Below are 12,765 nucleotides of genomic sequence, written 5' to 3'. Positions count from 1 at the left end.
CACAGACTTACCCTTTCCTGGTATCGTCTTTCAAAGAAAGCCATATCGTCCTCATCAGGTTTCTTGAAGGAAGAAACTTGACTACTTGTACCTACTAATAAGAAAAAAAATTCTAAGTGATATATTTCTATAATTATAAAATCTGAAATTAAAAAAAAATAACTTTCCTTCTACCTGGTGATAATTTTTTATTTTCAAACCAGAAATGGTCTAAATGAAGAATTGATCCTACTACCTAATTCTTTTTTAGAATACAGAGCATCATAAGACAAAAGTAATTTTCATCAGCAGACATTCTCCAAGTATTCAGCTGGTTCATATGAAATAACACCATATAGCTATCTCATATAAGAGCACACTTAGCTTTGTTCAACTACATTTTACATTTTATAACTAAACTAGCAAGTCACATAACACTGTAACAATGAACAGAAGTAATTGTAGAGGCGCTATGGTCTGAATGTTTGTGTTCCCCCCCAAAAAATTCATATGTGATGATGTTAGGAGGTGGGACCTTTGGGTGGTGCTTAGGTCCTAAGGGTGGAGCCCTCATGAATGGGATTAGTGTTCTTATAAAAGAGATCCCCCAGAGCTCCGTAGTCCCTCGATGTGCACAGAGCTTCCACCATGTAAGGACACAACAAGCGGGCACCAGCTATGAATCAGGAAGACCTTCACCAGAACACAAGCTCGCTGGCACCTCGATCTCAGATTTCTCCTCCTCCAGCACTGTAAGAAATAAATTTCTGTTGTCTATAAGCCAAAATACCAGCCTATGGTATTGTGTCCTAGCCACCCAAATGGACTAAGACAGTTTGTGAAGGCAACCGTGATTATACTACCTGCTTTGAAGTTTTCAAAACAAATAATTTTAACCATTTTCCATGGTATTCGCTTGTTAAAACTATAATCAAGCATTAGTTTTTGTGCTGAAAGAAATTTTAAATTGCTTCAAAAGGAAAATCGGGGGGTTTTTTTGTTGTTGGTACACCAAGAGCCTAGTTTCATGGAAAAGTTCACCCTTGTTTCAGGTAAATGTCTTGGTTGGGTCCCTTCATATCCAAAATAGAGTATCGACCTGAACACCTGTTCTAGTTTTTAAAGCACATGAATTCACTCTCAACCAGCAACACAAAAATCACATAACTCCAAACAATTATCACAGAGTATAACCACACTCTAACAAAAGCCTTGCTGAGAAAAATTGATTAGAATATGTGCTATCTATTCATTTGTCTGAAAACTCTAGGTCTTTCCCTGGATCATGCTGGACTGTCTGAGCTAAGCCTCGTGTAGAATCACCTTCACTGAGTTGCATTTTAATGGTATGTTACCATTTATCTGGTAAAATGATATATTACCACTTTTATCAAAGAGACTATTAGAAATGAGCAACCATACACTGCATTTGCTAAAAAAAAAAAAAGTTTCTAAGGACCTTAGGCCACTGCATCACTGAGGGTCACTATACAGACATCTTTAAAATCCAGCGTTGGTGTAACTTCCATTAGCACTGAGGAACTCATGTTTCCTCCTTTCTAATGATAACACATATTTAACTGATTCACACCTTCCTTTGTGCCTTGGCTGCCACTACATTCAGTCAAAACTGAAGCTTAATGCAGCAATTACATCAACCTTGAAAGTTGACACGATTGTGTCCTTTTTCTTGGTTTTGGTCTTCTATCTCTATTTTATCATTACTTCATTGTGTGTTATTTTGTAAGCAGCAGACTTAAAATCTCTTGTGGAGAAAGTCAGGGTGCATGAAAAGGTTGTATGAAAACTAATAAATCAAAGAAAATTCTCATTTGAAAATATTTTTAAACGTGAAATACCTAGTAAATCATACAAATTCCTTCTTCAATGTTTTTGTTCTTGCTTTCAGTAAAGGAAATAGAACACCAGTGCTTAGAAAATGAATCCTATTCATTTTTAATATAAAATTTATAATGATAAAACCTTGCTAACCTATAATCATCACTGGATTACATCCTGGTTGGGAGACCCCGAAGGATCAAAGTAATTAGTCCACTAAAGGGCTCTCTTATTCAGACATCGAAGCAATAATGTATACCAGAATAAGGTTTTAAAACTTCAAATTACTGTATTACCAGTTTCCTCATAGTTCTCAGGTTTAGCAATTTTTTCCCAATAAAAAATAAGGTTTCTTGCTTTTTCTCAGCTCCTGGCCAATACAAAAATAAAATGATAATCAAATGGTGATAATAATGGAGAAAAAGAGAGAGGTCTAGAAAATTAATCTATATTCTTATTTTCTACATCCAAAATATTTCTCAATCTAATTTCATTACCATCTGTTAGTGTTTCTGGAGAAGATGATGCTTGAAATGCTTTTAGAAACGGGTGGTCCGTGCCTGTAACTGGAGAGTCTAAAAATTCAGCTGAAGGTGCACCTGATAACAAAATACATGAAGAATGAAAATTAAATCTCTATTCTTTAAGATACAAAGTTATTTCAAATGTGAAATAAATTAGAACCTCAGCAGAATCATTAGAAAAATCCTTCCTGTAAAAAGGAAAGTTTCATTTCGTTTTTAACTGCCATATAAAGTAAAGGCAAAAGGGTAAAAATATTTTTGTATTTCTCAGAAACCTTTTTCACAGAAAAAAATATTATGCACAAATGTTAATTTCAGCAAAGAAGTACAGAACCTTAACATAGTTACAAAACACTATCAAAATCAAGACATTTGTGATAAAGAACCTCTAGCTGAAGAGGGAAGAATAAATATATTTTTACTCTATTCCTCACTGAGAAACCATCTGAAAACAAAGTTTAAGAAATAAAGAAAACTTTAATGAAATGAGGAACATCTGCAACCCTAAACCACAACCTACAAAGACCAACTGCTAAATACAATGACTTTGGGACCAAAAGGAAGGAAGCAGCAGAGAAAATTTAAAAGTGCTGTATCTTCTTCACAAACCACACCTCCCCCACATCCTATCTCCATCCCGTGGGTAGAAGAAAATAAACTTTTAGTCCTATTCGGTTTCAAAAGCTAGTCCTTTCTTATAAATGTAAACAACGTAGGGCAATTGCTCAGTCCTTCAGATTCCCGCCCCTCCCCTTCCCCAGCTCCTCTTCTCATGTGGTTTGTGCAACTATGAGACAGGGGCTCAGGTCTGCTCAGGTCCACTCAGGTCCGAGTGCTGTCCTCTGGTTGCTGCGTGCACTCCAGATGTCAAATGCTCAAGGCTGGCCTAAGTTGTAATTTAGTCTTTCAGTTTGGTAGGGCCTGGTAGCTTCACACTTGCTCTTGACAGAAGTACCCTCGAGGCCTGCCGTTTCCTCCGCTGAATCCCCCCAGAGCATAGGGGACCCACCCCTAGCACTGTTCTGGTGTCACTGTTGCCTCTTGCTATGACAGATGCCACTGCCTCACAGTTCATTAAGAGTTGGAAATTATGTATGGGCTCCTGGAAATGTCAAGAAGCAGTCTTCTCTGTCCAGGGTTCCGCATAGCTAACAGAGCAGACATCCCTCTACCCCAGGTTCCCCTACATCTAAAATTTAGACAAAATATCTTATGTTTCCTCTCCTCACTTTACCATGCTTCACCCCACCGTCCCACAGGGGCCAGAAGGGGCACGTTTTCTTCCTTTACATTATAAAGATGCTTAAGTGATAAAATACTAGAAGTCACAAAAAAGGCAAAGATGCCGGCTACTACCACTATTACTCATCACTGCTCTGAAAAAGTACCAACCATTTTGATTAGTCAAGAGTAAGAAAAGTCACATATTGGTAAAGAAACGGTAAAAATATCATTATTTGCAAAATCAACCAAATATTTATTTAAAACTTTAAGTATAGTAATAATGACTGGTAACAAAAGCAACATAAAACATTTTCTATTTTATATACAAACAATAATCAGCTAGAAAATATAAAGGAAGAGAAAAAACCCAGGTATGTAAGCTATTTAAAAAAGATAAAATACTCATAAGTAAAATTAAGAAAAATTGTGTGGGACTTTTATGAAGATAACTTCGGAATTCCACTTAGCTAGACAGAAGACAAATGAAGGCTCAATATTTTAAAATATCAATTCTTCCTATATTAATCTGTACTTTACAATGCTTTTATAATAATAGAGTGTGTTTCAAAAAATGATGCCAAAGTTCTGAAAAAATTAAAAGCTAAGAATTGGTCAGGAAAATTCTGAAGTAATACAATGAAGTTATAAATATTAATTTATTATAGAGCTGTGGTAATGAAAACAATATGGCAGCTGCACAGAAAATAACAACATTGAGGCAAACTAACAAGCAGAGAACAATTTCTGGGTTGAACCAAAGGAACCCTACCACTTACTAGCTAAATCACACAGAACAAAATGTTTCACTTCTCTGTGCAGAGGTTCCTCATCTGTGAAACAGGATTAATAGCAGCATCTAACTCAAGAGTGGTTGTGAGGATTAAATGAGGTAACAGATATAAAGAGGTTGGAACAACTCTTGGCAGTACAAAGCTGAAATCATCATCAGCAACATCGTTATCATTCATTTTTTGCCACTGGTAATTGAGTTTTCTGCAACTGTTGCATGTGCCTAATAGAATCATGCATCCATGAAAACTGAAAATGGATTTATTTATAGAGTTTAACAAGCTAGAGAAAATGCACAAATATATCAAGGCAATCTTGGGAAAAAAAAAAACACATACCAAATATGAAAACACCCTATGAAGAATAACAATTAAAAATATGTAATGTTGGCACAGGATAGACAAATAGGCCAATGGAACAAAACAGAGGGTATGACAGAATATGATAAAGTTTCAAATTATTTGGGAAAGATAACTTGCCATCAATTTGAACAAAAACTGAAGTCATACACATCTCACACTTTCACAAAAAAATAAATTCCAGATGCATTAAAAACTAAACATAAAAACAAAAAATAATTAAAGTAAAATGAAGAACATATTTATAAAATTAGGGCAGGGAAGGCCTGCCTCCAAAATTTAAAAACTATAGAAAAAAAAAAAAAGACTAAAAGAAAATGCCAGATTGGAAGATAGTATCTGCAAAAGAAGTAACTAAGGATTAGTATACAGAATCTATAAGACTTTCTAAAAATCAATGAAAAAAGATAAAAACAAAAATGAGCAAAGTATATGAACAGGCAACTCACAGAAAGTAAAATGGCCAATAAATATGGGAAAACGCTCATCTCACTTATAACCAGGAAAATCAAACTGAAACAATGATAACGTTTTCACACATCAGACTAGCAAAAACTTAAGTTTAAGAATATCAGTGATTAGCATAAATGGGAGGAAATGGTAAGCTAAAACATCACTAGAGGAACTGTAAATAAGCAGGTTTGGAGGACAGTTTGACAAAATGGATTGAAGTTTCACATGTCACACTTCTCTGTACTCTATATCTACCTCAAGAGTCAAATTCACATGGTATATAAGGAAGCAAGGTCAAGGATTTTTCTGGAAGGATTGTTTGTAAAGGCAAAAAAAAAATGGAAACAATCTAAATGAGATAAACGAAATGGTTTAGATAAACTGATATATCTATTGTGTGGAATACTAAGCAGCAGTTAAAAAGAATTAAGTAGACTTGTGTGTCCTGACATAATAGGCCTTCAAAATTTTTTCTGAGTTAAAAAAAAAAGTAAACTATAAAAATGAATGTTAAAAAGGAAAATTCATATCAATTGATGACAGCGAATACCCTGCAGGCAAGAATCTGGAGTAAACACAAATGTTCAAGGTGGCCTTCATTTCTATTGTTTGAATCTTTTATAACAAGAAAATATTCATTTATAGTCATATAATTTTTGTAATAAAAAAATTAAAATATATGCTTGTAAAAAAAAATCCACACACACAAAAGCATTTAAAGAAGATAAAAGCCATATTCTTCTTCTCAATCCCACTTAACTCAGAAGGCTCCAGTTCTCTGCAGTGGTTTGAGATATATCCAATTAAATTCTCCCCACACTACTTAAAAGTTCTATGTATACAAGCAGATATGTGTATCTATATACGTATGCAGACATACATGCGAGCACGATTATAGATGTGATTACATGTGTGATTACGTGCACATGCGTATTCACAAATGAACAGAAGCCCACGTCTCCAAAATGAAATGGTCAAAACAGCAAAAATTGCATACAATAGGGTAATAGGTAAACTATATATCAAATAAAAGAAATAGTATTCGGCTATTACAAACAACAGGGCTGGGGTTTGGGCACAAGTATTGGGATAGGAGTGATCTTTTTTATGTTTTCTAAATTTTCTTTAATGACTATTGTATAGTAGCAATAAAACCTTTTCAAAAAGATCATCAAATGAGAGAATTTTTCTGGAAAAAAAAAAAACATGAAGAATACAAAGTGCTAAACAAAGAGAAGGCTTCACTATTATTAGCACACATATAAACAACATGACAAGCCCACATTTCTGTGCCATCACTTACCAACTCCGCTGTCATCTAACCGCATGTAGCCTTCTGCCAGTGAGCTGAAGCCAGTTAATCCTCCCATTGCTGCATAAGGAACGTCCCGTCCTACTGGTTTTCCCTGAGCCAATCTTTCTTGCTTAGTTTCCACTACTGTGTCATGGGCATATGCAGGCTGACCACAAGTACAAGTGAAGCAGCTATGGAATCCTGAACATTTGGAACCTAAACCAAGATGAAAAGAGAGTTAAATGTTTTTAAATAAAGGTACTAAGCTGTCTACCCTAAAAATGCTCAGCTTGGCCAAAATCACTTGACTCCAGATCCCTCATATGCTACCCTCTGGCTCCTGTAACTCCTACCTCCAGCCCTGAACTCCCTTCCAGCCATTGCTCTTACTTCTAAAAGACACAAGAGTGGTAAGGGCAGTTGTGGCAGAAAAAAAATACATTGGAAAAACCAACTAGGACTGAAAGAGAATGGGCTAACACTGAGAAGCCAGGAAATGCAGAGCCTCTCCTCAAATACTGAGTTAAAAGCAGATGTGGCAGGATATGCCAGAGACCAGGTCCAGGTGAAGAGATAATGTGGAAACCTCCCTATGGACCAATTTCCCATAAAAGCCATACTGAAAAGCCAACCCACAGACATAGAAAAGCTGCAAAAGAATACTGTTTAACAATAAAAAAGAAATAACTACTGATACATGCTACTACATGGATGAATCATAAAAACCTTATGCTAAGTGAAAGAAGCCAGTTACAAAACACCACATATTCTATCAGTCCATGTATATGAAATGTCTAGAATAGCCAAATTGATAGAGACAAAGTAGATTATTGGTTGCCTAGGGCAAGGGGGAATAAGGAATGACTGCTAATGGATATGGAGTTTCTTTTGGGGGTGACAAAAATGTTCTAAAATTTACTGTGGTGATGGTTGCACAACCTTCCATTTATTTGTGTATTTTCCAGTTTTTTGGAAAATTAAATTGTAGCCCTGAAATGGGCAAGTTGAATGCTATATAAATGATATCTTAATAAAATTGTTGTGTGTGTGTATGTGTGTGTGTGTGTGTGTAGCCATACTAAAGTGGAGGTCAGAATACATCATTAACAAAATCTTTACACACTCACACTTCTGACAAATGTGTATGGGAACCAACGCACATGAGTTTTAGCCAACTACTTTCGTATTTAGCCAATGAAACACATTTATTCCTGCAACTGTCACTAAAAATTGCTTTATATTTCATCATAATATTTCAATTCAATGTACTACAAAAACAACTGAAATACTATCTTCTGAAGAAAAATACTGGACTAATATCCTACCCACTTCAAAGGGTTTTTGAAAGGATGATCTAGTATAAGGGCGTATGCAGGCTACAACTGGGTATAGGTATTGAGGTAAAGGTGCTATTGCATCTAAAGTGTTAAAATTATCATGCTACATTTTGCTTTTCCCGTCAGCCTATGTTTTAGGTGACAACATAATAATCTACAAATTACAAATTTTTATTGACTTATAAATTCCTTTCATAAATCTATAAATAGAATTTAGTTGATAAAACTCCCTCTATTCAAAAATTTGAAGCCGATCACATCTAGTGATTCTTAAAATCTATTACCATTAATTGATTTATTTGAATTAGATGAGATTAGGGTTTATGACTGCAAAGCAAACTAGTAACTCGGGGTTTTTCCCACAAAAATAGAATTGTAGAGTAGCTATCCATCAAATTTTTCTTAGTTGTTTCATATTGACTCTATAACTGAATAAAACTGGCACAAAACACATTAAATATTCATTAAAGAAATAAAGACATTCTGTCAGTGTATTTATAATAATGTAACTCACAGGCGTTGCACGTAAAGCCAGGTGAAGCACTGTGCTGATCGGCAAAGTGCTTGCACCTGCAGCGAATGGGCTGTGCCCCATTCAAAGGGACATAAAGGTAAGCCCTGCACTGGCAGCCGGGCACTTGGCAAGGCAGACTAATGGGGCGCTGCTGTGGAAGCGTTTCAAAGTCGGTTTTATGTTGTTTATATCTAAAAAAAAAAAAAAAGAAAAGAAAAGAAATAAAAACACAATGCAGGTATTGCCAAAAATTGCCATTTCTATTCTATTAAGTGCAAAATGATTGTTTGTTTCATTGTTCTTATTAGTAAGGTGAAAATAAACTTCCCTACCTGCAGTATATCTGTCAGCTTTGTTGCCTTGGTCAGGGAAAATCTTCACTTTTAGATTTTTATTTTTAGTTATTTACAGTTATTTACATATTGAAGAATTTTCACAATAATATACAAAGAAATAGCATATAATTCCCTTAAAATACTTACCACTACAGATTCCTTAAAATGGAAACAACATAAGAGTATGAAAAAAGTTCTTTATATTCTTTTTATCAAAGTGTATTACTTAAATTTATTTTTACAGGTTTGTGCTATTTAAATTGAAATAAGTTCAATAAACATATATTAATGTATTTTACTATAATTTGCTTTTTAAAATAGGCCACTCGATTCCTTTTCATAAAGTGATACTCAATAAAATATTAAATTAGTCTCAATATTAATCTAGGTAATAGAAGTTAAAATAACAATGAGACATCATTTTTCACTTAGCAAAGAGAGTCAGTTTTTTTAAACTATATATAATTCACAATTATGCCAAGAGTGTCAGAAAAGAACCAATCCCATTTAATGTTTTAAGTTAAGTAGACTCACCCTTTAACCCAGACAGTTCACATTTGAAAATATACACTAAGAAAATAATTCCATGTATAGAAACAGCTTTGTGCATAAAAATATCATTAGCAAATGTACTTACAATAGCCAAAAAAATTACACACACACACACACACACACACACACACACACACACACACACACACACACACCATACAAATAACAAGAGAATGGGTAAGTAAATTACTAAACAAGTTTTCAAACTTTTTACCAGTGAAACCCATTTCTTCAAATAAAATCTTTTACAGAACCGAAACATATAAAATAGATAAAAGCAGAATTGGTTAAAGCAAGGGAAAGAGCCAGAAATGGAGTCTGCCCTTCCCTTAATCTGACCTTCCACTTGGGACACCCATGAGATGCCCTCACAGTTGTGGAGAACACACAATGAACACTGGACTACCTGGAATATCAAGTAGGTATTAAAAATCTTGTTTGTGATTAGTACATAACAATGTGGAAATACATTTCTGTGATTCTGTCATGAAAAACTGGATCTATGTATATACATATATGCACACATAACTAAATGAACTATGTAAAGAAAAGATTACATAGATAAAATATATTAACAGCAGCTGGCTTTGGGTGGTGAGCCTTCATTCTACAGATTTTCTACAGATTCCTCATTTTCCTTAATAACCATGTTTCACTTGTATAAAAAGGAAAAAACTAAGTAGATTGAGATCCCACTGAGTGACAGATACTAAGAACTTTTCCATCGAAGTTAAGTTCGGTGAATTTCTAAGGTTAATTCCACACTGTATAATTATATAGAGATAAGAGACAGGCACCAAATTTGTACAAGAATAAATACTAAAACTAACACAAATTTACCAAATTTCTCTTCAGTTCTGAAAGATATCAACATAACCTTCATCCTCCATTCCTCCAATGTTTTTAGTTGGGGTTGCTAAATAAGTTCCAAGTCAACCTATATACCACATTACTCATCCTAGCAACTGCCTAACAACCTCTGGCAAAATACAAGTCTGTAAATAGCAACTACACAAAGAGTTGCTCATGAAAGAGGCCCAGAAACTATCAGAACAAGGTGGTGCTCTTTCCATGGTTCCTTTGGAACAGACAGTAAAACTCTTACCTAAAAAACACATAATAGGCTCATGATTTTTCTGTGAAGCATCTTTGTTCTTTTGAGCTTTACAGCTGTGACCTGTGACAGTAGTAAAATTTAAAGAAGAACACGACAAACAGCCCAATGCAAACCTCAGGTACAGGTAACACAGCAGGGATCAGCCTCCTGTATTTCCTTTGCTTCACGTGCTTTGCTTGGAAACCGACCACTTGTAATGAAAGGCTGTGCGCTTAGTACTTTTGTTTGTTTAAAGAAAGGTATTGAAGCAATAGGTTTCTTTTTTTTTTTTTTAATTGAAAAGCCCAAGTTCATTTGGGTTTTTAATTAAACACAAGTTAAATCTGAGAGTGCATTGCTAGAAATGTAAACCCAAAGTTTTCCCAAGATCAGTCAGTTCTCATCATCTGAAGAATACTCCATTTTTTCAAACAAAATGAAATATTTTCTAAGGACAATTCATTATTTCAAAAACAAGAATAAAATAAATCGTTATGATCCACTTAGTGCAAATTTAATACAAACACACTACAGTTTTTTACAGAGCATGTCATATAAGAATAAATTAGAAATTATCAGCACAGGGTAGAACTAATTCTGAATGTGCAGACATCCAATTATAGAAAAGTCAACGTAGAATTTATATATGTACTCTGAAATTTAATTTCGTTTATTTCAATTTTTGATATTAAACTCTTTAGAGCCTAATACTTATTACATAGGAAGCATTTCTCTTAAATAGAATTTAGCTACTGATTTGTCAAAAATAACTTTTTGTTAAAAAATATTTGAAAATCTTGGAAAAATAAAAATGTTGGGGGAATATTTACAACTCTACCACTAAGACAAACTATTTTGATAAATGTCTATTAGGCATATCTTGACAATATGTTTCTTAAAGTATAAAGGGTGGTTAGTAAATTTGAAGAGAAAAGCTTCTATTTGTAGACTGGTAACCTGTTCAGTGTAGGTCAACTCAAACAGTTCCACAGTGTGACAACCTGTCCTCTACCACCTTGACCAGTGGTGGGAAAGAGAGACTCACTCTCCAGCTAACCAAAAGGCCCCTGGCAAAGCCACAGGGGCACAAGCATCCTTTTTCCCAATGGCAACAGAAGAGATACTGAAGGTGATAGGCTCTGTATGTGTTCTAACAGAATATAATAGAAATTTTTTAATTACAGCAAAAAAATTTTTAGATAATTCCTAGTGCATAACATAAAGGCATACTTTTGTTTTGGGATTATCACAAGCAATGTTATTTATAGAAGGAATATATTCTGTGGTACAGTGTTATATTTTCTGATCACCAGAAAACTTAGCAATAAAATATCTTACCTGTGCGTACAAAAACACAGTGTCTCTGGACCCACAAGTTTGCAATCCATTCCAATTGGCGATCGCCAGCTCACAAATAATCTGTTCTGTAAACGCATAGGTAAAACTTTTCTTTTGTATTCTTCATATTCTTCAGGAGTAAAGAGTTTCCCTCCATCGTCCTCACCCACAATTCTACAATAACACACAAAAAAAATATTTCTCTTAAGCCTTGTGCTTTATTTTCCAGGTTACAAACACTAAACTATACTTTCCAGTTTAAAAATTAAACTATATTTATATAATCAAAGGAAAGCTGCTTCAACTTTTTTACTTTAGGTTCATGTTAATAGCAAAAGTGCACAATATAATAAAGCTTTTTGTTTCTCATATAAAAGAGAATTATAAGTACGAAAGTCAAAGAATTCCTAACATCTGACTTGACTGATCAAGGTTTAACACTGAAAAATGACCACGTATTCATCTCAATTTCTCCTTTGATTCTGAAGCAAACATGTTCATTCTTCATTAAAAGCTGGAGCCTAAACTGCTAAAAATTCTAACATTTTCCTCCTTCAAAAATAGTACCCCCCCAAAAAAAAATAATGCAAAAAACAATGGAGAAGACAACATGACTAATGTACATACCTGACCCCAAACCCTGGCCAGTTTGAACTAACATGGGACCCACAAACACCATTGGATCTGCACAATCTCAAACCCACATCTGTTGTTGGATAATGAGGTACATCATTGCTTAATTCCAGAAGACCTTAACATTTTACAGGAAAAATTAAAGCACTGCTATTTCTTAAGAAATTAGGAGTTAGCTTCTCTGGAGTAACAGAAAGTACAATTAAAAGAATTTGTTCAAAATTGAGGAAAATTCTCCTTAAAATGCTCCCATTTAAAAATCATGAAAAGTGTTATTTGCAGAATGTTACCTGAGTTTTTGTGCAATCCATACCTTTTTCATTACTCTAAAGACTTTAGCTCAGATAAACAGAACCAATTCAGAAGCTATGAAACCATGACAACCTTTTTCCTTACTTAAATTAATTTAGATAGACAATAGCAAAGGGGGGGAGCATTTTCTTTTGAGACAATTTTTGGGCCATTTCACTTTATTATAAAAACAAAGAAGTGAACCAAC

The 12,765-nt window shown here is 34.4% G+C and overlaps 1 protein-coding gene across 1 annotated transcript in view; it reads right to left on the bottom strand.

Moving 5' to 3' along the window:
* FAM221A (family with sequence similarity 221 member A) overlaps positions 1-11,805 on the bottom strand; it is a 16,349-nt gene extending 4,544 nt beyond the window's left edge. Inside the window, exons 1-5 of the mRNA XM_023531498.1 lie at positions 11,634-11,805; positions 8,313-8,503; positions 6,471-6,677; positions 2,316-2,417; positions 12-94 (exon numbers count right to left, since the gene is read on the bottom strand). Of these exons, the coding sequence (XP_023387266.1) occupies positions 12-94; positions 2,316-2,417; positions 6,471-6,677; positions 8,313-8,503; positions 11,634-11,731 (681 nt within the window). The 5' untranslated portion in view covers positions 11,732-11,805. The remainder of the gene's footprint in view (positions 1-11; positions 95-2,315; positions 2,418-6,470; positions 6,678-8,312; positions 8,504-11,633) is intronic.
* Positions 11,806-12,765: the final 960 nt, after the last annotated feature.

Source organism: Pteropus vampyrus, unplaced genomic scaffold, assembly GCF_000151845.1.
Source record: "Pteropus vampyrus isolate Shadow unplaced genomic scaffold, Pvam_2.0 Scaffold69, whole genome shotgun sequence".
Lineage (NCBI taxonomy): Eukaryota > Metazoa > Chordata > Mammalia > Chiroptera > Pteropodidae > Pteropus > Pteropus vampyrus.
Note: the sequence above shows the minus strand (reverse complement) of the source record. Positions and strands in the feature narration are given on the sequence as shown.